General features: G+C 48.2%; 1 protein-coding gene across 6 annotated transcripts in view; it reads left to right on the forward strand.

The window, feature by feature from the left end:
• Positions 1–27289, forward strand: part of MYOT (myotilin) — a 476183-nt gene that overhangs the window by 388002 nt on the left and 60892 nt on the right. For all 6 annotated transcript variants that reach the window (XM_085617966.1, XM_085617971.1, XM_085617967.1 and 3 more), the window contains 2 exons: positions 6378–6585; positions 23610–23775. In XM_085617966.1, the coding sequence (XP_085474092.1) occupies positions 6378–6585; positions 23610–23775 (374 nt within the window). The remainder of the gene's footprint in view (positions 1–6377; positions 6586–23609; positions 23776–27289) is intronic.

A 27289-nucleotide genomic window follows, 5' to 3' on the forward strand; every position in this document is an offset into this window, starting at 1 on the left:
AGGAGCTGAGGTGGTGGTATTGGTATTGGTGGTGCTGGTGGTATTGGTGGTTGTGGTATTGGTGGTGGCATTGTTGGTGGCATTGGTGGTATTGGTGGTGGTGGTATTGGTGGAGGTGGTGGTATTGGTGGTGACAGTATTGGTATTTGTGGTGGTGGTGGTACTGGTAGTGGAGGTACTGGTATTGGTAGTGGTGGTACTGGTATTGGTAGTGGTATTGGTATTGGTGGTGGTATTGGTATTGGTGGTGGTACTGGTATCGGTGGTGGTACTGGTGGTGGTGGTGGTAGTGGTAGTGGTATTGGTGGTGGTGGTGGTATTGGTGGTGGGGTATTGGTGATGGAATTGATGGTGGTATTGGTGGTGGTGGTGGTGAAGGTATCGGTGGTGGTGGTAATGATATTGGTGGTGGTGGTAAGGGTATTGGTGATGGTATTGGTGGTGGTTGTGGTATTGGCAATGGTTCTGGTATTGGCAGTAGTTGTGGTATTGGTGGTGGTTGTGGTATTGGTGGTGGTATTGATGGTGGTATTGGTATTGGTGGTGGTATTGGTATTGGTGGTGGTATAGGTATTGGTGGTGGTATTGGATTGGTGGTGGTATTGGTGGTATTGGATTGGTGGTGGTATTGCTAGTAGTGGTATTGGTGGTGGTGGTATTGATGGTATTGGTGGTGTTGGTATTGGTGTTGGTGGTGGTGGTATTATAGGTATTGGTGGTGGTGGTGGTATTGGTATTGGTGGTGGTGATCCAGCGGTGAACCAGCAACAGATACTCCAATACCATATATTCACCTGGGCCCATAAAACACACATTCATACACACAGGCCAGTAAAACCGCTGGAGTCAAGATTTGTTTTATTTCTTTCTGTAAGATTAGTTACCCATCATTTCTAACTAATCTTTCACTGCTCAAAGAGTTCTTTCCTCTGGTCAATGGACCATTTGTTGAACTAGACGATGGTGAAATGACATGAACTAATTCTCTTTGCAATGAAATGACTACAGACTTGGGAATTTCTTTTAAGGCTTTATCTAAATTAATTTCATGTGAACCAATTCCAAAGTACAGTACAGTTTCCGTCACTCGAAGGAAGGAAGATTCAATTAATCATTCAGACAAATGTATCATACTTTGCAAAGACGTTGCTCGGAAAGGAGAGTATAGAGAGAAAAGCACACCTGCATATACATGAAAATATAATTACCTAGAAGGGTGTGAAAACCAACCCCCTGGCCAAGGAGTTGGGAAGGGTCCCCCTGGGAAAGATCAGCCGACAAAGGTTTCAGGTCAGGAATCAGGACAGGATAGATGACCTCTCTAAAACCCGACGCTTGCATAGCACCCCTCTCTGACACTCTCTTCCTCCTCGAGATTCTTCCGCGATCTTCTTCTAAATTAATTAAGCTTAAGTTGATAGTTCTGCAATTCGATTCTTCATCAGCATTCGCCCGTCACTCCGGCAGCATCCCAAGCTCTGCAGCATTCAGCGTCTCTTGTGCTCCCTAACTAACTAAGACTACCTCAGTTATACCTTTCTATGCTCGTGTACCACCCCTTAATGTTTCAATATCTCAAAATTACTAACTCTGGGGGGAGGAGCCAAGATGGCGACCGGGACGGCAGCGTAGGCTCCCGGCTCCGTGAACCTCCACATCCCGCACAGATATCCTGCATGTGATCCTCAGCCTGCGCTACATGCCCGTGTTGGTGATTGAGAGCGGCAACCGATCGTGTGATCCTGAAGTTTCTGGCGGCGGTACTGCCTGAGAAATGTTCGTTTGAAGTTTGCGGCCTGTGCAGCCCTGGAGCCGGGACCTCGGGTGGACAACATGGCCGGGCGGCAGTTCAACAACAGCGGCCATTGGTGACCGGGTGGAGTCGGAATACCGAAGCGGAGCGAATATTGGCCTGAATCTCGCTGTGGTCGCTCCTACCATCGAGCGTGGCGTAACGGGTGCATACCCGGGGTGACGATTCCAGGGTCTTTCGGCGATTGCCTGGGCCCTCGCCAGTGAACTGATCGGACGCGGCCTGTGGCTCGTCCCGATTTGCGCGGGCTGCTCCCGGTTTTCGCGGGCACTGGCCCAGGAGGAGAACGACTGTTACCTGTGACCACACACTGAATGCATATTTTGCCTGCCTCCGGAACCCTGTTTGCAGTGACATGGAACTTGATGCGCTTGTGCCTGAGTCCCGGTTCCCATCTGGGGTGGCCCTGCCCTGCGGCCATCTTGATGGGATGGACTCTATCATCCTGTACATTGGGTCACAGCAAGATTGGGAGTGTGTGGCGCAGAGGAGCGTAGCGGAGCGAGCGCAGGGGGCTGTGCTGGGGTACGGTGACCTTCTCGACGCTCTCGGAGCCCTTCATTCCACCCTGGTTCACGGCGCCCGGGTATTGGGGAGGAAGCTGGATGGTATTGCGCCAGCGTCGGAACAGTTGCGGTCTGCCTGTCCCCAGGTACACAAGGATCTGCTTCACCCTACACAGGAGGAAAGTAACGTGACCGCCTCTGTGAATAAGGGACAGCTGGAAATTTCGGACACTGTGGCAGCGTGTGGTCGGCTGGCTGTGGGGTCGGCCTGTTCCGGAGATTTTGGACTTGAGCAGAAGGTGGTGACTTTGTCCCATGCGCGGCCTCCGGCGATCCAGGCGATCTTCCCGCAGCGGTCGCCTGCTCTGGCTGATTCCTCCTTCCTGGACCTTGTGTGCGGCGCGGGCCCTGGGGCAGTACTGGGAAAGGTGATCTTCCATGACGATGACTGTGTTGGTGTTCAGAGACATCCTCCCTACGTGTGTGTCCCTTCCTGGTCTTCTTTGGACGCTCCTCTTCCTTGTAACTTTGGACATGATAATAGGTCGCTGGGTATGCATTGGTGGATTCGCAAAGCGTGGCCAAGGATAAGGCTGATCCTTCAGAGGTTGTCATTTAATAGGCGGGCGGGCTTGGGGGTTGTGTGCTCTCACGGCATAACTGATAGTGTAGTCTGTGAATAATGCTCCCCATTTCTCTTAGACATGGTCGAATTTTTGTTGTTTACTGTTTGTTTTGGGGAGGAATATATTGTGCGGGAGGGAGAAGCCAGGGGCATGGTTGAAGGCCCTCCTCCAGTTTATTACTACTCTCTCCCCTTCTCTGTTAGGGGGGGTTTCCTCTCTTTCCCCTTTTTCTCTGTTTCTTCTATATTTCGGGTCTGGTTCTGGGGCGACAGGCACACTGCGGGAGGGGGGGCCGTAGTCATCTGCAGAGGTGCAGGGTGGGGGGTTGGGGGAGGGGCTTCTTTAGTCCTTTACTTTGTTCCTATGGCCTCCTTTTTCTTCTCTTATTCTTCTTTGTCTTTCTTTTCTGGGGTCAGTACGGTAGGTTTCCTTCGTTGCCAATCATTGTTTTTTATTTGTGCATCAATTTCCGTGATGTCTTCTGGGTCCTAGGGCAGGGGACTGCAGGCGCAAACGGCTCGTGACATTCCTCCACATCCTGAACTTCCTGTTTCAGCGCCATTGACTTGATAGATTGCTGTTCATTGTTGACGTTCACTACTCTGCCTGCCATTTTTCGCTGCTGAGAACTTGATTGGCACCTGATCCTTCTATCCCTTATTGTAAAATGAAAACCTTTTATATCCTGGTTTCCCCTTTGGGCTGTTCGCTGGACTGGAGTATACTAGCATGGAGAATCTGCTTCCCGAGGTGCTGCGTGTGATTAAGATTTGCTTGCTGTTACTTTAACTGCTTAGCGGCCGGCCCCGAGGGTTGTAGGCCCATACTTGTCTTTGGTTGCAATGTCAATAAAGGTTTTTCAAAAAAAAAAAATTACTAACTCTGGACAGGCAAGGGGGTATGATCATCACACATGCTTATTGTTCAATTTAGTCTTTCAGTTCCTTGTTTAATGATCCCACCCCTTAATATTTATTCATACATTTGTATTCCTACCCGCATTCACATCTTAATAGACACAAAAGTATAAACGTCATAGGTTCCCATGCGTTTCCAGAGGACTTTAGTACTGGTTCCCAGGGTATGTATCATTTTCGTCCTTGGACTGCGTTCAAGTGTCACATCACTTCTTCCAGCTCATTTGCACTACGCATGTGCGGAGATCACGTGGGTTACAGACTCCGGATTCATACAAGAGGCCCAAATGTATACTAATAGAAAAGTCAAAGAAAACAAATATTAATTTCAAAATAAAATGGTTTCACTGTATACCACCTATCTCTACTCTAACCCCATTAATTTATAAATGCTTCCCCCGCATTAACATTAGTAAAACAGCTTTGGTTTAGTTTCAGCAAAGCAGATGCTTAGCATGTGAGCTATCAAGCAGCCAATTTAAAAGCATTTGCGCAGGCGTAAGAAACTCCCTCCAAGTGACAGTTCGTCATACTGCGTAGATGCAGTTGACGCATGCCCAATACAGTTTTCCGCATTAGCAGCCATTTTAGATTTTGCTCGAGTTACTTGTTAATAAAACACGTAGGTAAGCTTCTCTTTCTTTTATGTCAAGTGTGATGCATATTAATGTTCACAATACATAGTTAATACAAGGTTATGAGTTAAAAGAGAGGATTGCTTCCGAGCAAGTCTCTTTTCTACGAGTCCTTGCTCCATCAGTGGTATTGGTGGTTGTGGTATTGGTGGTGGTTGTGGTATTGGTGGTGGTTGTGGTATTGGTGGTGGTAGTGGTTTTGGTGGTGGTAGTGGTTTTGGTGGTGGTATTGGTGATGTTGATGGCGGTGGTGTTGATGGCATGGTGGTGGGGGTATTGGCGGTGGTGGTATTGGCGGTGGTGGTATTGGCGGTGGTGGTATTGGTGGTAGTGGTGCTGGTGGGATTGTGGTGGTGGTGGTATTGGTGATATTGGTGGTGGAGTAGTGGTGGTGTTAATAAAACAGGCTTTTGAAAATAACCCATTAGGTGGTTTTAGTACAGATCACATGTAACACAGATGTGCTGTTGTCAGCTTTAGCCCATTAGCACAGGATTAGGTGCTACCTGAAATTCACATGACTTTCGCCAATCATTTCTACATCCATTTTACTGGGGGGTTGAATGCCGAAAGCAGGCACCCGTGTTACAGGGCGTGCGTGCTGCTTAAAAAAACACAAGCGGTTTCAGCTGAAGCAGCTCATGTCCGGCCTGCAGTAAGAGAAACTCAATAAAGTAAATAGTGTTTACCGACTAAATAACAGGTCCCGTGTAACAACCGAAGTAAAAGGGCCAGTAGCCATGGGAGGGTACAAATGAAGACAAGGCTGTACTAAGGAGAGACTAACAAACCTATTAACGAATCCGAAGGTAGCATTTACGAAAGACAATGACACAAGCCAATAAAAAATATGCGAGGAGAATTGGCGTGGCTTCTCTCCCATACTCTACTACAGCAGTCTCGCAGAGCGAGCAGCGCAAGCGTGCTGCCGCTAGGCTCGACCTAAATTTTGTGTCTGTAAGGCTACTGGTGCTCATGTAAAGCGCTCTGATACCTTCTCGTCGAGTTTGCGCTATATAAAAACTGCACATTAATAAGCCATAGCCAAAGGAAGCAAGCTAGGAGGAGACAAAGTTTCTCATGCATGTGACCATGAAAACCTATGTCCCGATTCACAGTTTGGCGGAGAGGGCACTGAGACGGAGTGCCTTGTCCACCAAACTCTTAATCTTCCCACTCAATTTAGAGTCAGGTGGACTGCTAGGTTTACGCTGATAGAGTAAAATTGATTCGGTCTGCGTAAACATTCCCTCAATGGCCCGACAGAGTGGGGGGCCATTGGAGGAAGCACATAACATCCTCCGTTCAATTAGGGTGAACAGCATTATGTTTTTGTTGTTTCCTGTTCGTCACTGCCAGGAGAAACCAGGCGGTGAAGGATAGGAGAAAAAAATAATGAGCCCTGCCCCACAACATGGGGGATAATACGACCACGTCGTGGTGCCAATAGTTTTTCATTTTCCAAAAAGAAACTCGTGCTTTGGCAGTTTGTTTAAAAATATATATAATCTTTGAAATAGTTTTATGGCTGACCATCATGTTTGACAGTCCCATCTGTCAGACTTTTCCAACATTGACCAGAACTGCTGGGATTAGGGTTGCTGCCAATATATAGAGAATTTCACTAAATAGCACCAATTTTGTTGTTAATGGGCCCCTGGAATTAGTGTTCTCTCAAACTGTGCCAAAACAATAAAAATACACAACAACACTGAGAACTGAAGTTAAAAAAAATCGCTGCTATCCTTAGAATATGGATAAAGTTATATTTCGGAAAATTTCTATATTGTGTCAATCAAAATATTCTTTCCTGTTTGTATGGTATGTTACAGTGATCTATTCACTTTTATCTTTTAACACAAGACTTTGCATTTTCACAGGTGACTGGTCTGCCAGCTCCTGACGTGGCATGGTTGTTAAACGGAAGGCCTGTCCGTGCGGATCAGTTTCACAAAATGATCGTGTCGGAGAAGGGCTTCCACTCCTTGATCTTTGAAGTGGTGCGGCGCGCTGACGCGGGGGAGTACGAATGTGTCGCCACCAACCGTGCTGGAAAGGCCACGTTCAGAATGCAACTCGATGTTCTGGGTAAGGAACACTTTATTTGCATACACAGTGTAACCCTACGAGCTGAACATGGAAAGGCGATGAGATCAGATGCTATCTTTTCAAATTTTCGTTTTTGCTCTCAGTTCTTAAAAGGTTTTGGACGTCTAAACTGAATCCGTTTGCAAGGTACATTTCGCAGTCCCGAGTCACACAATAATTTTATTTGGCAGAGTTGTGCCTTATCAAATGGCCTTGACAAAAGCTATTCAGGACTGGAGTATGGTTGTTACCATTTCTGGGGCGACCTATATGCAAAAGTAGGTGTGTTGTGCAAACTCACTGATTTTTGGGTGCTTGTACATCCATTGGAGGTAATTTCCCATCCCAGAAACACTCACATGTTTACTCCTGCCAAGATTAGAAGTAACACCGTTTTCAAGGGTGACAATGGAAAGGTTTATTTATAATGGTGAATGGAATCGCCGCAGGCAAAAAAAAAAGCTTTACGTTTGAAGAAACAAAACCGTGAAATGTAAAAATACATATTTGGTTCACATTTTTAGTACCAAAAATTCCACATGTGTGAATGTTACACCTGTGAATAATGCCTGGAAATCTTTAACTATTGTAGATTTTCACATGTACTGCTGTAATTGCTTGAGGATGCCATGAAAGTTGAATATTTTCTCTTTGACATAGTAGAAGTCTACCTGGGGCAAACGTCTGACGTTTCGGCCTGCAGTTTCCGAATCGAGCTTTTAAATATTGATATCATATTTTCAAAAACACATTGTTTACAAATGTCAAATACCAATACATCTTCCTACAAACCAAGTGAGGCCAAGAAGACACAACTGCATGGCTGAAAAAAGATGAATGGATGCAGGTAACCCAGTCATCCACTACATCTAGTCAGCCTAACGAGGAAAGTGCAGAGAAGAGGGGTTCAGATAAATAGCGTTGATTAATGGTCCTTTATATCTTCAGTTAAAAATGGAATCATACCATAAATGGGTCAAAAAGAATGCAATAGAAAGGACATGGCTGATGGTGCTCAGCCTTTACCACCAGGGCCCTCAGGTGGTGTAATACTTAACAAGAAACACTCCAATGGTAGTGGCCCGTTCTTCCATCGCCCAGTATTCTGGCTGGTAAACTCTCATGAGGCTTTGGCTCCAAGAGTGGTTTCCATTCCTTGACCTTTGAAGTGGTTTGGCCGGTTGACGCGGGGAGTATGAATGTGTCGCAATTAACCCTGCTGGAGAGGCCACGTTCAGAATGCAACTCTATGATGAGGTAAAAAAGACTTTCTTTGCATAATCCGTGTAAGCCTCAGACTGGACATGGAAAGTCGATCAGATCAGAAGCTATCGTTTTAAATGTTCGTTTTAGGACTGAGTTCATGAAAGGTTTTGCACATCTAAATTGAATCCGTTTACAAGGTCAAATTCACAGTCCCGAGTCACACAGTTGGAATTGGCAGCATGTCGTCCTTACAAATGGGTCCCTTCCCTTGGTCTTTGCAAAGCTTTTTCTTTGGCAAGTGGGGCGCGTGCAATGCCACCCCCTGCCAAAACGAGTCTCCCCTTACCCTCCCATCACTCTCCTGGGCTCTGCATTCATCCCGCTGAGAACGAAATCAACCACCTCTGTCTGCTTCTCGGCTGAAGGAGTGGTAGTTTCGTCGGCGAACGCAGCCAGATAGATTGGTCTTTAACACACTGGTTTACAATTTGCATATTACATGAGGATAACATATTTCCACATTCTTTGACATTTGTATTGGGATCATTATGCCACCATCGTAATGTGCAGTACCAAAAAACTGAATTGGGGCTTGATTGCCAGTAGAGGAGAATGGTGTAATTGACAATGTTATTGTCAGTGGTTAGTTTGTCTAGTGTATTTGTGATTTAAGGGAAATAGCGTGGTCGACTTGCATCTCTGGTAAATTATGTTGCACATTTTGGCCATTTAGATCATAGAGCAGTCAGTTGCACTTTTCAGAAAGCTCCGGTACAACTGGATGTTTGAACGGGACATATCGGATACATGGTTGGAAAAATGATTTTAAAGAGTTCGTGTGGACACCTATTTGCATTAGAATGTGTGAAGCGACATGCTCTATTCTTTGCTTTGAAGATAGCGTTTAGTATCTGGTAGGGTTTTAAAGTACCTGGGGTGTTCATGTGGTAAAATATTCAGCCTGTCGGTAACTTTGACTTGGTGGATTAAGGGTAGCAATAGGCCAGCTGGTACTTACCTTGCATTGCAAAAGTGGCTGGCCACATCATTGGCTTCCAAACTGATATACTACAAGAGCTGAGTATGCTCGTATCTCAGAATGTAAGAGGTGGGGGTGATAAATATGTTCAACATGGCAAATCTAATGCTTTACTATTTGTTGATACAGTTTTTGATTCTATGGTGTGCTTGCTTTATTGTGTCTCAAGTTAGTCTTTAAATGGAATTACTGCACTGTGGTCTTTGTAGGGCAGGACATGTTTGGTGTAGTGTTTTATTTAGGGGTGGGCAGAAGTCGTGGAGTCTAAACTCTGCAGAATTCCCAGAGTTACCTAAAAACTCAGCAAGATTTTGCGGAGTTCTGCGAGCGGCGGAGTTCAGCGCACCAGGAGCTTGTCGCGCTGTAAAATCAGCTCAAATGGCACCATGCAGTGTGCCAGAGGGCGCTGCTTTTTTCTGCTAGTCGAGTAGATTTTCTACTCAAAAGGCAGCTTTCTTAACATGAGAGGTAGCGACCTGCAGCAACGTGAGAGGTAGGGACCTGCAGCAACCGGCCACGTTGAGAAATCTCGCCAGGAGGCGGCCTAGCACTCAATTTTCTGGCTCGCCAACTTAACGGTGGAGCGGGGCACGAGAAAACCTCTGCCATGCAGTGGTTAGTGGAGTTTTAAGTGAGCAAAACTCTGTGAAATCCGCCGGAGTGGAGTTTACCACCCACCCCTAGTTTTAATTTGTATGTTGTAGACAAGCAAAGAAGTAGCAGCTAACCTGCTGTTAGTGTTTGGGACGAAAATCCTCCACGTTGCTTAGAAAAGTTCTGCTCCATGACCCTGTTTTTCTGGTCTGCCATATGTTTGCCTCCAATTAACTCAACAAACTGCAAGGACATTGGACATGCTCTGAATATGTTTTGCTTTTCAGCTGACAGGATGTTACCTATAGTGAACCCTACTCTGAGTGATAGCTATTTTCTTCTCATACGAGACTGCTAGCAGTCGTGGATAGCAGTTCTAGTCCAGTGGCATAGGCCATTTTACCTCTAGCTCTCATGGGAGAATAACTATTGGCACTCCACTATAAATATTAATTCAGTCCCTCATAATCGGAAACCTTTGTCTACCATCATGTGTGGGTTTTGTGTGGAAAAAGATGCACTGGTCCAGGAAGGGAGAAGAATGTTTGAAAAAGATAGCACATATTTTGTGCAGGCTTCCATCTCCAGGTTCAAAAAGACAGCATTTGGTGTAGCTTCTGGAAACCCAGGGGCTCCTTGCACCAGCTCAGAGGAGACATGATGCCCGGGAGATGATCACATACTGGATTGTAATTCTTCTTCACAGACTTGAGAATGCCGTGATTCTTGGATGAAACCTTGTGGCTGTGACCTGGAGACAGAAGAGGAGCTGATCTGTCATACAACAGGAGGAGCTTTGTTGCCCTTGCAAGCTCAGAACCTGTCCTGGTCTTTATAAGCTCTGCACAAGTTCCAACTGCCTGAAGAACCTGTGTGGAGGATGCGTCAAAATTCAGTGAAAACACTGAAACATTGATATACCCACATCCCGGCAGCAAAGATGGCAAGTAAATGTAAGACAAAGACCATAAAGAAGCCCTTTCTGAATCTGAAGCTGGAAAGACACCCTTTTTAAAGTTACTATTGAGTTTCTTCTGTCGGCCCAACCTGTACCCTTATGGTGCCAATATCTCCCACTGGCCCATCCCCAGAAGGACCAGGAGATCCTCTGCCTTCATACCACAGAATGGTGTCCACTTCCATTGTCAGCAGTATGCTCGCTTGATGCTGGGACCACTGACTACTCTTTAACTCATAGGGTTTTGGAGATACCATCATTTGTAGTCCAGGTTGGTCCCTAAGGCCCAGTTATCATCAGGAAGTAATCAAACCTCGGGGTTCCAGTGGATGCACCCAGTTGCACCAGTGCACTCATCAACTTAAAGATTTTTACCACAATGGGTCATTTAAAAAAAAAAAAAATCCTCTAATCTGAAGTACGCACAGGTAATGTCACAGTGGGCTCTCTCTCACTCATACATCTGCACCTCTTGTGAAAATATAGGAACCGCTAGGACCATAACTGTGTTTTAAGAAAAATATAAACTATCTCCGGCTCATGCCCAGTAAGTGGACCACATGTCTTAATTACTTGGTCAGTCAGCCTCTAAAGAACCATGAACACCACCATTGACTATACTGGGACTGACCCTTGTTGTTTGCGTAACCTGTTTATGAAAACAAATGTATTTCTACATTTTTCAAACTATACCCCATTGTTGGTACAGAAATGGTGGTGTCTCTCTGAGCTCCGAGAGAGAAGTCTGGCATTTTGCCTCCAACACATAGCCCAAATTAGAGATCCGGGCTCCACTTCCCTTGAGAGACACTTGGCACAGCTGTGTGCAGCTGCTTTGTTGGAGAACCTATTAGTGCCTGGAGCCCGTGAGAGGTTGCGCCCTAGAAGAGCATCTTGGTTTTAAGATGGACATTTAACCACCACCTGAAGAGTCCTTGGCCCTAGATGATAAGAGCAGAAGACCCTGTGCTGACAAATGTGAAGGAGAAGGCAAGAGACTCCCTGTCAACCCAGAGACATCAAGCTTTTCTTCCTGCGGCTGAGAGAGTCCTATAGATCAACTTGACAGTAGGAGAAAAGACAATTCCACAACCCACCCTCGCCGCAGTGCAGCAGATTGGCTTGGGGAAACCGAGACAGAGGAAATCTGTAGCCTGATGTCCTCTCACCTGTATCTATAATAGAGATACCTCCATAGTGGCCATGATTTAGAGGTCTTACCTGCCTGTCTGTACTTTGCCAAGGCAAAAGAGTACATCCAATCACTGACTGAATGGCGTACAGCACACCAAAAATGAAATAAGCCGGATAGGCTGTAACTGAATTTACTATCCTTGGCCTACTTAGTGGTATATCAGACGCATTATGGGGAACTATTTGGCCGCTGCTGTCATTTACTTTTGCAGCCCTGCCACATGGATAACCGTGGAGGTGGCATGAGAGCGTTTTTAAAAACAAATCCAGCAATGTATTGAGCTCTGATCACTGTGCTAGAGCACAATATGGGGACCAGACTAATCTCCTGAAATTTCCAGAGTACTCACACCCCAGGGTAGGTCAACTCCTTGTCACGTAAATGATGTGGTTGCAGGGCAGCTCAGCACGGGGTTTCTCTAAAGGAATGACACTACTACCGCATGCTGTCAGCAAGAATTGATACTGATTTACACTTCCCCAACTGAGCAAGCCATCTGGTGCCAGTTTGTAGGATTCAAATTGGAGTGTACAGTACATCGCAATGCTCCTTAGTCCATGCTTCTTGTTCGGCTGCTGAGTAACACTTGGCATTCCTTGTTTAAGTTGACAGGATGTATGGACTAGGTCATTTACAGGACTGCTTCGGGTCACCTACTCAGTTAATGGGAAGCCGCCAGTGTTGCGTTGGTTGAACTTCACTTACCTGTTCAAAGCATGTGGGTTTTCTGTTTTTAACTGATTGAAAAGCTCTGTGAGTAAAGGTGACAGCCGGTGATATGACAGACAATAGAATAGGCCACACTTGTAAACCGGTACAAAAGAGGTCCTACTCTTCCTCAATAAACATAAAGCAGACGTGACAAATCTATTGATGAACAGCACAAAAAGGAGCATAGAGGACAGTACAAATATAGCCCAACTTCAGTATTTCCGGAGAGGCAGAAAACAAAAGCATGGCTCTCTCATGAAGACTTTTTTCACCATTTTGGCAGTCAGTGCCGACACCGCCTGTACTCCTCTGACCTCTACCGTAATATGAAATATAATGGAGGCGGCGAAGGGACCTGCAATCAGTTGTCTCAGATGCTGATCCCAGTACTAATCTGCTAAAGTTGATTAAATGTGGGCGAAATACCAGATTAATGGTGGGAATATTTGCATTTGATTATGGTAAAGTGTTTCATGAAGTGTTATGTGATTGAACTCACGGCCAACCATATACAATGAAAGATGTAGATACTCGGAAAAAAGGTTTTGCATAGAAATATACAGCATCTGTCCGAAGCTGAGCTAGATGTAAGTCTTGGACTCCGAATTCTTTTACTTTCCATAGATAATATAGTGAATTGAACAATTTAAAATATGAGGGTGGAGGGGTGCAAACGGCAAGTTATGCAAGGGGATTACATTGACTGATTTTAAACGAAAGGGTTGTGTGGAGAGGGAATGTGATTGGGGCTGTAGGATAGGGCATTCCATTAGTGGATCTGTGCTGATAGCAGACTGGTGTAGAGTGGGGTTAGAGCTGGGCCTTGATTGTGTGTGGGACCGGGCATGCTACAATGGTAGGGAGACCAGCAGAAGTGCTAGACAGAGGTGAGCAACAACTTGGGAGAGTTTAGTATTATATTGGAGATAATCACCATGACTGAAGCAAACCGTAGACACATTAACACACATTGGTGCAGCGGGGTAATGGAGTGAGGTCAATGTGTGTCTGAAATCAGTGTTCTCTTCCACACTGCTGAACGTGAGATTTTGTTTCCTACTCAGTTGTCTAGCTAGGGGCCCAATGTCATGCACCCAGCTGGTTAGGTCTTTGGAAAATATCGCTTCCCTCCTCAGAGGAAATATAGAATTAAGGCACTGGCTGTTGAAGGTACGTTAAGGATTCCAAAAGAGAAGGAACTGGACTCCAAATACCATAGTGCCAATATCGGCAACAGTTATCACTAAGCACATAAGTACATAAATAAAACACACGACACTGTAATGTAAGTGGAGAAATATTGCTGCAGGTTTATTAGCATAACCAATATGCAAACAAGGTGGGTTATCTTACGGGCGATCCCAGGGCAGGCCAGCCCTATGCCGCCTGCCCGTCTGATAAGCCTAGAGTCACCATGGCAACGCCAACTGGTGTATACCAAATATTGGGAGGGTCCCCCCCTCCCATCCGTGGACCACCAGTCCACTTGCTTCACACGCCCCCCCCATGATGGGTGGGCGGAGCATACATGGCAGCCCCCGGTTGCTCAGACCCACAACCGCCTTTCGGTTAACGGGGCGCCGTCGTTCTTCCAGGGGACACGCTAAAACATCCCTGGGTATCCTGGCTTAGCACCCCGCGGTGCTGCTGCATGCTGTACCCCTTGGTATGTGCAGACCCTGGATCGCCCTGCAACTCCTCCACAGCCTTGGGAGTGGCCACCGTCACTACCAGGGCCCCCCACCAAAGTCCCCTATTATTCGCAACCCGCAGCTGCCAGTGCTTCCCCTAGATCCAGTGAAAACAACTCCATGCCTAGATCCGAGAGGTGAACCCCATCGCCTTTCAGACATCCCGTTGATTTGGCGTGCAGAAGGCCATGCCTGATGAAGCCAAAGCCTCTTTGCTCAGTGAACTTGCGCATGGCGCTGTTAACTTTTCTTCTAGACACCTCGATGGCGTCGCCTGAGCGAGCTCCATGCCAAATAGCGCGTGGTGTCATCTCAGACCACCACAGTTCACACGGCCCCAACAACACGCTCAACTTGCAGAAAGTATCCCTCATGTCTTGGAGCAAAGCTCTCCTTCCTAGTGATGTGAGGTCATTACCCCCCAGGTGAACCACCAAGAGGTTGGGCGGGAGCCACCCTCCCCGGAGTCTCTGCTTCACTTTCCGTAACAGTTCGCACCAGCGCAAGCCTGGGAAACCCAACCACGTGATGTCTGTGGCGGCAAAGCCCTTCTGCCACTCTCTTGCCTCCGCCCAATGTCCCAGTCTTGCAATAATTGAGTGACCAATTACCCACACCTTCATACCTAATAAAGAGAAAATTGGTTTTGAGTATATGTTTATTAAACGGAAAACATCAGCAAAACATCAGCACATCTACAGTCAAGGTATACGTCAATCAGGAGCAAGAGAAAGGGGGGAGGCCTGACAAGATTGTAGGTCCCGAAGAGGCAGTCCAACCAATTTGTCCCACCGCCCCCACGGCCACTCCTAGGGCCGAATGTATCGCTTGAAGCAATGCGATTGCCAGCGCCCCACCTTCATGATACCTTCTGCGGGCAGTCCCGCCAGGAACGCTGTGGTGGCCGCACCTATGCGGAACGAATGGCTGCTGAATTTTTTGTCCCTAACCTCATGGCCAGACAGCCTTAGGCAGGCCTTTAGGATGTGGTCCACTTGGAATCTAGTGACCGGGAGGCCATCCGGATGCACCAGCAGGTAACCCGCCCCCCGCGGGCGAAGCGGCAGGTAAGTTCTGACCCATGCTACCGGGCAATATCTCTCATCCCCCAGGCTGTGTAGCACAAATAACCTCCCTCGCCCTAGCTGGTCAGTTTTGGACTGTCTCATGACAATTTTCAGGCAACCCGGCTCCAGTTCTACATCTTTTACGTTCAAGGCCACCCCCGAGGAGTCAGATTTAGAGCGAGCCACCAGTTCCCCAATCCTGAAGGCACCAAAGAAGGCTAGGGAGAAACAGGCCGAGAACAGTGTAGCTTCGTACCCTGAGTGGGTGGCCCTGCCCATACAATCCAGCATCCCCTGTAATATTGAGAAACTGATGGGGGACCTGGGATCAGGGGAGCGCGGAACCAACTTGGCCCACCCTCGCAAGGCTGCTTTGATGACAAAAGCCTTGGTGGGATCGGCCTGTCCCCTCAGTTTGGCGTGGTGGCTGATGGCAGCGAGGTGACCCGCTATCCAGGAATGCGTTTTGCCCTCCTCTCTGGCCCACAGAAGGAATTGTTGGACTCTAAGCTCCAGGGCCACCTGATCCTCCTCCCAGCCCCCTGTAATTGCACAGAAAAGAGAGACACAGCTCCCGTAGCGCTTCGCAGTTCTGGGGGCTAAGGACCGTTCTCCCAGTTCCCTCATCCATGGTCCCACTTCAGCAGCCGCCACAAGTGTGGCGGGAAAGGAGTCCCCTCTTGACGTGCGCTCGGCCAGGCCTCCCGGAAGCGGTGCCACTGAAATCGAGACAAAGAGTCAGCAGCAACATTAGAAATCCCTTGAATGTGCCTGGCCCTGCACTCTACGTTGTTGAATAGGCAGGCCCTGACAAGCTCTCGCAGTAGACACAGGACCAGGGGGCAGCTGGCAGACTGGGAGTTGATGGCCTGCACCACCGCTAGATTGTCTGACCAGAAAAGCACTCGTTTTGCGGACAGGACCCTGGGCCAGAGATGAAATGCTACCACAATTGGGAAGAGTTCAAGGACAGTGATCTTGGACGTGACCTTTTTCTTGTGCCAGGCGTTAGGCCACCTCTCTGCACACCACTCCTTGTCCAAAATCACTCCGAACCCTTCCCGGCCGGACGCGTCAGAAAAGAGGGCAAGCTCCCGGTTGCTAGCCCAGGGGTCGCGCCAGATGACTGTCCCATTGAAGTTGACTAGGAAGTCTGCCCACATCATAAGATCTTCACGCATCCCCTTGTTCAATTTAACCATGTGGTGCTTCCTACTCACAGAGGCCGTAGCTCTAGCTATCCTTCTCGCAAAGGCCCTGCCCGCGGGGATGACTCTGGCAGCAAAGTTTAGCTTCCCCAGGAGGCTCTGAATGGCTGCCAAGGAAACCTTCTCCTTCCCTACCACTTGGCTAATCTGATCTCTCAGGTCCCGCACCTTGTCAGCTGGCAGCCTGGCCTCCCCCGCCACTGTGTCCAACTCAATACCTAGGAAAGAGAGAACCTGAGCCGGACCCTCCGTTTTCTTAGGAGCTAAAGGGACGCCAAGGTGATGCATAAGAACCTGGAAATCTGCGAGGGCTGCCCTGCAATCCTGAGTGCCATCCCTCCCGATGAATAAGAAATCATCTAAATAATGGGAAACCCCAGAAACGCCGTAGGTGTGTTGGAAGGCCCATTGAAGGAAGGAGCTGAAGGCCTCGAAGAAGGCACAAGAAACCGCGCACCCCATGGGCATGCACTTATCAAAGTAGTACATGCCGTCTACCTTGAAACCCAGCAGGTGTTGGCTGCTCGGGTGCACTGGTAGTAGACGAAAGGCCGACTCAATGTCGGCCTTCGCTAACCATGCTCCTTTGCCAGCCCTCCTTACCAGATCAAGAGCGACATCCAATCTACAATAAGACACAGAGCATGAGCCCTCCTGAAGGCCGTGGTTTACTGAGCCCCCTTCTGGATAAGACAGGTGGTGGATCAGTCTGAAGGACCCAGGTTCTTTTTTAGGGACCAAGCCGAGGGGGGAGACTACAAAGTTATCTAACGGGGGCTCCCTGACAGGGCCTGCCACCCGTCCCAGCCTCAATTCCTTCTGAACTTTTTCTTTTAAGACCTGTGGAAGGACCCTAGCCGATCGGAGGTTCTCCGCATCGCGACCGGACAGGGGACCTACATATGGTATGGTGAAGCCCACAGAGAAACCTTCTAGCAGGAGAGCACTGTCAGTGGTGAGGGGGTACAGTCTGAGTAGATCGAGCATGCGGTCAAGGCTGACAGGGGAAGGACCCTTGCTAGCCTGGGGCGTAGGTGCACAGGCGGCTGAAGAGGAGTGAGGGGGGGGGGGAGAGGCCGCCGCTAGGTGGGGGTGCGGAGGCGACTCAAGAAGACGGTTTGAAGGAGTCAGCAGGCTTCTTGTCTGTTTTGGCTTGGCAAGAGGAAGCAGGGTGACGCCCCCCGCACTTGCTGCATGAGTGCTGGAAACGGCACTTGACCCCCCAAGAGCAAGCGCCGGCATTGAACAGATTGCAAGTCCCAGGCGAAACATGCTTGGCCCCTCCTCCCCTGCCACCTCCCCTGCGCCCCCCCCCTGAAAGGACTGCCTAGCGTGCTTAGAAGTAGGCTGGGAATTCCCTGGCTGGCCGCCCCCCCCCTCCTGACCCTTTGGGAAGCGAGGCAGGGCTCTGGGAACCCCGAGACCCCATGAGGTCCATCCACAGCTGTACCTCTTTCTGGTCCCATTCCATCTCTGGACAAATGGCCATCTTCTTTCTGAACTCACGGTCATAATTGAGCCACCCTTCCCCGCCCCACTTCTGCGCCTCAGTGTGAATTAGCCGCTGGTACAAAACTAACGCCTGGCCCTGTTCGGGAAATTTCTCAAGGATAACCGATTGTAAAATGGAGAAGGCGGATAGCCAGTTGTCAATGGTTTTATCCGGCCACTGCTGGAACCTGACCTTCTTATCGTCTTCCTTCCCCCCCAAGCCTACGCGCGTCTTGCCCATGCTGGCCCAGCAGAAGTAGGGAAAAGATGTCCAAGAATTCTCGCCTCCAGATGAATTCCTTTACTGCCAAGGGAACCTCCCAGATCAGCGAGCTATGCCCAGACAGGAGCGGGGCATGCGTAACCTTCTTCTTGGCTGAGGTCTGCAGAGCTGGCCATGGTACTGCTGCGCTAGCTAGCTGTGTGGGCGAGCTGGCCCCTTGGGCGGGGGAGGGGGCAGTGGACTGAAAGACGGCAGCAGGCTGCCCAGTTGTCGGCTCACCTCCTGCTGGTTGTCGCTGCTCACCCCCTGCAGGGAGGGGCCCTGGTGCGGGGGGGCCAGCAGGAGCCCCCATCTCCTGACTGGCGGACATCCCAGAACCTGCCGCCGCCGGGTCCGCACTCCTGGGTAAGGGAATAGTTGGTGTGCACGGCACCGTGGACAGCTCAGGGGCCTGACGACCTGTCCCTTGTGGTGCCCAAACGGAGGCTGCAGCGGAGGGGTTCCCTCCCGCACTGTCAGCCATCGGCCGCCCCCCGGCTGAGGCTGCACGCGAGAAACCAGCCCTGACCTCTTCCATGAAATTCTTAAGGGTGTCATTGAGATTGGCCAGGTCTTCCTTGGATGCAAAGTTAGAGGAAGAGGTGCTTAAACTGCTGGGGGGGGGCCGGGCCAGCCGGGGGCGGCAGGGGCCCGGATGTGCCCTTGACGGTGGGCACCGAGCGAATCCTGTGTGCTGGTACTTCAGCCGGGAAATCTCTAACAGTGGCCCTGCGGATGCGTTTGGACCGGGGCGGGCCCGCCTCGTCAGTCGACTCTTGTCCCGTCGTGGGACCCCCAGAAATGACTCCAGAGTCGTCAGGGCTGCTGGCCTTGAGGAGGTGTGCAGCCCAGTCCAGTCCTTTAGATTTAGCGAGTTCAATAATTGCCGCTATCTGTGCGTCTTGCGAGTTGCCCTGCTGGGTCTCATCGACCTGAGACGGCGTCGAGAAGAGGGCAGGGGTACCCTCACTATCCATCTCGGACTGTATCCTGGCCTGCAAGAGAAAGGAACGTAAGCTGCGGCCAGTACCACTTGAAACCGGCCCCTACCCGCCCGGAAACCAATCATGCGCCGTCACACCCGCTGCTACTTACTCTCACGGAAGCGTGCGCACGTCCTTCGGCCCCGAACTTATGCTGTTCCAAATATCCTGCGTACAAAGAACAACAGCTGTTAAAAACCCGTGCCCCAGGGCGACCTTGTTCTTGCCCCTGCAAGCCGAGAGCCTACTCTCCTATTCCCTCCCCGCCCCTTGGCACACTTACACCCCTGTCCTGCAGCGAGCGTGATCGTCTGGTACGCCTAACCCTTGGCACGATCTGGAGGGAGAAAGGAGAGGGTTGTAAACCAAAAAAAAAAAAAAAAAAATTATTTTGTAATTCCTCTCTTGTATAAACCGCATGCACGCCCCCAAGAACAACTCCTACGCTGAAGGTGAATGGGGGGGGGGGGAGGAAAGACGAGTTTGAAATTTGCCAACTTGTGATATTAAAGCATTTACAAATGGCATTAAGACAGACATTCAATATTCCGCATGGGGGCTTAAGTGATTTGCCCAGCATGTTTGAAACTCCTGCCACACTCGAAAAAACCATCCCCAGCCGCTCCCTCGCTGAAGATGGGCCACGGAAGGGTCTGCGGGGAGGGCGCGCGCACCGCATATAGACCCCCCTGCGTGGCGTCAACCCGTCTCAGAGGGCCGGGGCCACCCCCCCAGAACGCGACAACCACCGAGCAAAATGCAGGAAGAGGGGGGGGGAACTGGCTGAGAGGCATCCCCGGGAAGATCCCAGAGCTAAAACGGGACTAGCGCAGCCACGCGCAGGCCCACCCGCGCCAACGTGCGCTCCGGGTGCAGAGACGTGCACAGGAACAGAGCGTGAAATGCCCCTTTATTTATTTATTTTTTATTTTTATTTTTTTTGAAATTGCGGCCCGAAAGAGCTGCAGACGCCAGGAATTGAACCCGGGACGTCACGCATGCGAAGCACGCGCTCTACCAGTGAGCTACATCCCCAGACACTCCGCATACACATTCCCGCCCGGGTTGCCCAGCTGATTAACAAAGAAACCCCCGACGCGAGCCAGAATCAAGGCGGTGGGTGCTGCATCGCCCGTTAGGCCTGGGAGGGGAGGGGGGGCAAGCCAGGGAAACGTGGATTTGGCGTCCCTTTAAGAGCACACACCGGGAGATTATACGAAGCCCCCCTGGACTTTTCCACCAAGGCGCGCACCCCTTCATAATTACTTCCGCCGCCGAGAGTAATCGTACTGGGAGGAAGAAGCTTAAAATTCAACATACTAAAACCGTCTGCTACTGCGCAAATGCGTGTAGGCTAAACCGAAGCCAATGCCATAAGGTTTTTCCCGTCGGAGATGCCAAGCCTCCGCCAGGAGCAAGATCCGAGCCCGCGCCCCCGAAAGCAAAACCGTGTTTTCCCCGTTCGAAACGGCCGGCAAAAGCAACTCCGTGAGGTATATAGACCCCCCGCGATTCCACTGTCCGCTTCAGTTTAGACGGGTTAAATTGGATTAAGCACCGTGCTGGAAGACACAGCCCGGGTGCACCACCAATACAGAGCGCCCCATGACAGCGCCTCGGAAACCCCGTGAACAACAACTGTGGCCGATGGTGGCCGACCCCGCGACACACCTTCCCTCCCCTCCCCCAAGTCACCCAAAGATGGACGGCTGAGGGGGCCTAGGCAGGATTCATATGCGTGGCCTGCAATTTTTTTTTTTTTTTTTTTCGACTCTACGATCGCAATAACACGCACGTGGCCCCCAAAGTGCCAGGAGTAAACAAAGCAATGCGAGGGGGGGTAAACATCGTCAACCACAGCGGCATACCGACGCTCAACAGCAGTGTGTAGTGCGCGAATATACCACCCCCCAGCACCGCGATCCTCCGCATCCCCTGCAGTTAGCGATGAGAGAGGGGGGAGTAGTGGAGGGAGGGGGGGTGAGCGCGAGCGGCAAAGAGAGTTCCACAAACCCTTTATTAACGAGTATGCCTAACCCTCGTGGCAGGGCTCGAACCGTTGGCACAAATGCCAAGACGAAGCGGGAGATAGGCTCCAGCACCATTGAGCCACAGCGCCACGGACAGTTAGTTAGCCCGCTCACGCACCCACCAGTAGGCACCTACGCCCCCTTGCCCTTTCCCACACCACGCACACAAGTCCCGAGCCCCGCCACAATCTCGATCCCCGAGCACGGCCCCCCCCGCGGTACGCCGACCACAGGGCCCCGTCTCCTGGTACTGCCCAGGGACAAGGCCGGGGCGAGAGGGAAGTAACCGGCAAACTCACCGAGAAAGAAGAGCGACACGACGGAGCACGACAAACTGCTGGCAAGGCGAACGAGCGGACAAGAGGAAGAGGAGGGGGTGGAGACAGTATATGTACCCTTGTCTCCTCCCCCCCCTCGCCGGAAACAGCTACCTGTTGGGCTCTCCCCCGGACCAGCCCAGGGACTCGACCTCCCACCCCTGTGCCTTCCTGTGGCACTAAGGCGGCCGCCCTCCAAGGGGCGGGCCGCTGCGCAACCCCCCACCCCCCCCGGGCAGCCTTACAAACTCACAAAAAAATCGCTTCCTGTTTCAGTCCAGCAGCTTTAAGCTGTGATGATGGTGAATCAATCTTTCAGCCAGAGACGTTTTAAGGCATAGGCAAAGTGGGCTCTGGCCCAGGGCCCCAGCCTTGCAAGGGGCCCCCTGATAAAGCCAGCTATGTTCTGCAGAGAGTCTTGCCCTGATGACTTTGAATGATTTTTTTAAACAGATTGTTGTAAATAGCGTTTTTTGTATCAATTATTTTTAATGTGTGAGTCTATTACAGACATTTTGCAGACAAAATATGTTTATGTTTCAAGCAACAGATATAAAAAGTTTCTTTTAGATGAATACAGGACTTCGAATATGAGAAATGGGAGGGTGTAAGAGATTGCATGCAGTAATATAAATGAGCTGTTGCTGTGTTACAATAGTGAAAACACTAATCACAAGCCCTGAATATCACATGTACACACATTTAGAATTTGACCAAAGAGGGCGTGAAAGAGCTGAAACTGGATCATAAAATCAAAGCTATTCGAACAGGGGCCCCCAAAATACATTTGGCCCAAGGCCCCCAAAATCCTTAAAACGTCCCTGCTTTCAGCCATTAAATTCATCATTGTAAAGGGAATTTCTAGGCCTGGGCGGAACTCATGGAATTTCATGTCGCTGGATCACGCAGTTACATAAAAACTCAGTGAGATTCGGCAGAGTTCCACCAGTGTTCAGAAAATGCATGTTGTGCTGCTCACGCTCAAGTTTTAGCGACGGTCGCGCATTCCACACTGAAAAATCATCCCGAATAGCACCACGCTATTTTCCAGTTGATTTAGCTGCTTCTTGAGTAGAAAATCTACTTGGAAAGCAGCCCTTGCAACCCCTCTCATTCGTAAAATCTTGCCGGAAGTCCTCCTAGCAACTGGAAAGCACGGTAGGGGACGCCGACTCTCTCTCACGCTTGCCGGCATGCATTCTGAAGCAGTGCGATTCAGGGGCGTAATACAGGCCTCCGCAGCCCCCGCAGAGCGAGGGGGACCCCCTCAGCACAGTATTCCGGACTGATGGCATCGCTTCAACAGGGAAAAACATTCCATGATGTGGCGATTGGTGGAATTTTGTGGGAGCTACGTGTTTCAAGAGTAATGAGGAGTCACCAAAATTCTCCAATTCCACTTGCGGAATCAAAATTCCACCTGAGCCTACGAAAAACCTCGGAGACATGAATTCCATCTGTAAATACTTATAAATCTTAGTTCAGATGCATGTTTGTTTACTAGGATAAACAGAACAGTACTCCAATTCACAGACTTCAAAAATTGAACGAGGCTCAGGTGCGTCTGCGTTTTCCAGCACAGTAGCAAATGTGTTGCACCCGTCACCATTAAGAAGTACGGGATCTGGGGAGGCTACCCGATACATTAAGACCCTTGCAGGATTTGTGTAAAGAAGACAAATAGAGTAAGGTGCTTAATACTTCAGTCCATCTGCCGATCTTCTGTTTTTTATCAAATCCCTATCATAAAGTTGATAATACTCCAGCGATTTGGTTCTCTAACCATCGGTATTTTAATGTAATGTTCTCTACCCTGGCCTCAAACGTTTGCACTTATAGCTTTCATTAGTCAATTCATCTTCTGGTGATACGTTTTTATGAGGGAACCTCAGATCATTATTTGAGCCATAGTTGGCCTAACCGCTAGGGCGGTCGACCTCGAATCTGGGGAACTGGGTTCGAGTCTCGGCAATGACAGCTGAACATCCTGTGATTCTGGGCAAATCACATAATCTCCCCTTGCCTAATAAAAATGAATGTGTGTCCTCATGTAACGTAACTGGTGCTATGTAAAGCGCTCCGATACCCGATTCGGGTCAAGTTCGCGCTATATAAAACTCTGCAAAAAAAAAAAAAAACTATACGTTATGGAGTGTTGTAACACTCAATGAACGCCAATTAAATGTCTTGTTTGTTTTCATTGTGTTTTTTAAACGCCTGTATGCAACAAGAATTTCAAAATGTCAGCTGTATTTTACTCTTTGCTTTTCAGCACATGAGCACACAAGGGCACCATCATTTATTCGCAAACCACAGAGTGCACGTGGTATGGAAGGAGATACAGTGAAGATCGAATGCCAAGTCGCTGCTGTGCCATTTCCACAAATCTTATTGAAGAAAAATAATGAAATGTTGCAGTACAACACGGACAGAATAAGGTATGATGCAAAATACCATGACTAAAGCAAGAAAAAAACGGATACAATAACGCTCAGTTGTCTGTCCTACATTTATTTTTTTAAATCTTTTTAGTAATCTGCTCGCAATAATTCATAGCACTGAATTAACAAATAGGCACCATTTGAAATGAAGACGCACAAACTCAGCAATACGCTCAGAGTATGGAAATGCCCATACAAACTATCATATAGTTTGACATTGTAGGTAATTGGGGTTTTGGTTAATATATTACCTCCGTAGATGTAGGGGGATAGAAGGTACATAAGTTACAATGTTGCAATACAAGAAGTCTTGGGAGACAGGTAATGACGCACACATGCTACCCCTCTGTGCTGTTGTCAAGTTTGGCCATCTAAGAACTCCCCAAGGACAAGGTAATTCGGATCACTTGTACTGGTCTACGGTCAACTGGGCCTCGGGTGTGGTGGGAAGGGAGGTTGTTAATAAAAGGCATGTATGTTGAAGATGTTAGGACAATGTTCCGGTTCTTCTGAGATATTGCATGTAACCTTTTCTTTGTCCTTGAAATGCCAATAAAAACATATATATATTTTTAAAAAACACAGCACAAGGAAAATTCTACACTAATTTGGAAAATTTAAGTAAAATGTATGAAATATTTTGACACAGAAAAAAACGGCAAAAATCCAATCAGTACAACTAGAGTTATTAATTTTAAAAGTTTTTAGTGAAAATAGTGCCTGAAAGATTAAAGCACCAACCGCAGACATATAGTCGCACGAGACCCTGGCGAAAATTATGACCAACAGCAATAAAGCATTATTCCGATACACAAAGTTGAATGGGCCTCGTCTCAGCTTACTTTTGGACTCAGAAGAATTTCGGAAGATAAATGTTTGAGACGTTTTCATCAGAGAGCTGCTGGACAATGTTGTAGTGAAGATTTCTACGTTCGGGCTTTGTCACTTTTTTGGAAGTTGAAAATCTCCAGCCGCACAAAGCAGTAGGCTGTAACCGATAAGGGATTCATGAGGACGAATACCCTTCCGAAGAGGAGCCGCTGAACAGGACTTGCTTCACCTTTGTGCGAATCGGCAAGCAGATAATTCCCAGTCCACTCTCGGTTCTCAGGTCTCTTTTTAGTGAACATTTTTTTATGTCCCAAGTTTGGAATTGTGGCTGTTTGAACACATTTACCACAACAATCAAGGTTTCAGGCATGGATGGGCACCACTTGGAAGGCAGGACTCATTTCATACAGGGTCCAGGTGCTGGTTCTAAGTTGTTGGAGCTTGTTGTGTTCCTATAGCTCAGAACAGGAGGCCAGCCAACAAGCCCTTAGAGTCACTCTGGCAGTCCTGGGTTCAAGCAGCAAGACAGAATTCAAGTTGCAGGGCAGTTCTCTAGGTTACAAGGCAGACTTCAAGCAGCAGGGTAGTTCTGTGAGGTACTTGGCAGGTCTTCTGGGTGTTCTCCACAGGTCCAGGTGTGTACTGAAGGGTTGGATAGAGGGTCAAATATTTATACTTGTGCCAGCCTTTGAAGGAGGAGAAACTTCTAGACTTACCCCTAAATCTGGTTCAGTAAATTTCTTTTTTCCCCTGCCCAAGCTCCAAGAGGTCTAGAATGACAAAAGATTGGGGTCAAGCACGTTGTGAGAGGGCTGGCGGCAGCTTCTTTGGAATGTAAGTAGGACATGGAACAGCTCAGCCCCTTCTCATACTGGCAAGATGGCTAATCCTGCCAACTCCTAGTCCTTTTGTCTTACTGCCTGGGAGGAATAGAAAAAAACAGCTGCGACTCTGCTCATAGTCGTCTGACCCAAGACACAGGCTGCACGCACCAAATGGTTAGGACACGAAAATGGCAACTTTCTAAAAGTGTCATTTTCGGAATTATGACTTAAAACCCGACTTTACCATTAAAAGGGATTTAAAATTATATATTTTTTCAGATCAAACATGATTGTACCTGTTCCCAAACAAAAGTTATCACGTATTAAATATACTAAGATAACCCTATGTTATTCTATGGGAGAGGTGGGCCTCACATTAGAGAAAAACGAATTTGGAAGTTTTCCTTGCCAGGACATATAAAACTTAAAATTACATGTCTCACTTTTTAAATACACCGCACGTTTTCCAATGAGCTGTTTAGTATTAAAAAGCGAGCTTTAGGCCTTGAAAAATGTTTATTTTGCCAGGTGGAATTAGCAGTTTAAAACTGCATTCTGACTGTAATGGCAGGCCAAATACATGTTTTATGGGGCTACTTGAGTGGGTGGCTCAAAAATTGCTGCAGGCCAACCTTTAGCGTTTAATTTACAGGTTCTGGGTACATGTTGTACCACCTTTCCAGGTTCTATACATAAATTAAATGTGCCAATGAGGTGTAGGCCAATTATACCAAGTTTTAAGGAGTATGAGCAAGAAAGTAGGTCAGTTCCAAATATATTGTCTGGAAGGGACAACGACTTCACCCCAAAACAAACACATTCACCTCTCCCTATTATGATTAATTGAAAAAAAGATAAGGAAGGATAATCTGTTAGCACAACTGCCTTTGCTGCCTGGCTACTTTTTATTTTGCTATTATGGGCCAGTAGCATTTGAAAATTGCACACTAGTAAGGCAGTTCACACTAGGCCAGACCAGGAAACATAATTGGCTGTGGTGAAATAGTAATGCCAAGCCCACATTGTACCTCATGAATCTGTACAGCAAGGGAGGCCAGTGTGCTCTATTTTGGTGTGGCTGAACTCCACATACTCCAGAGGGAATAAGTGGATACACTGAAGTGAAACAGTACATTTTACATAACATTTTTAAAGTATCTTAACCACAGGCTTTACCTGCAAGTCTTAACTATTTCAATCTGCCACAGCAGCCATGCATGTGTTGAATTGTGTACTTGAAACACAAAACTAGGCACGCAGCAGGCAAATTCTTTTGTGTCATAGAACAAACATCCTATCTGATACACTGCACTACAGTGCCCCCTATGAATGAACAGGATTCTCAGGATGTACTTCTTTACTGACATGTACTTTGTAGAACTGTCACTTTATGGATTCATCCATAGTGCTCTCAATGCTTCCATATCTTGTTGTAGGCTAGTGGTGTCCAACCTTTGCTAGAATATTCATGAAAATCTACTTGAGCTACTAATATTCAAGGCCAGTGGAATCATGCCGCAGGGAAGGACCAAACTATACAGCAGGGTTTGCTAAATCATGCAACAAGAAATGGCAAATTATGCAGCGTAAAGTGGCACATTTTGACATCATATTAATTTATTATTTTGCAATTTGTACACATGTTCACACTTTATGGGCAAGGTTTTCTCATGAGTACCAGTCTGACACCCAAAAGCAGCAATAAACAACAGAAAGATGACTAGTCAACCCTTGCTAAGGACCTCCCGCTGAGCAGCAACATGAGTTGCTTATTTTTTAAGCCATTTTTCATCCATTTGAGCTAGAAACAATATTGTTTTGTTCAAATCTGTAGATTGTGCAGCAGATGATGGATT

The sequence above is a fragment of the Triturus cristatus genome, chromosome 7, assembly GCF_964204655.1.
Source record: "Triturus cristatus chromosome 7, aTriCri1.1, whole genome shotgun sequence".
NCBI lineage: Eukaryota > Metazoa > Chordata > Amphibia > Caudata > Salamandridae > Triturus > Triturus cristatus.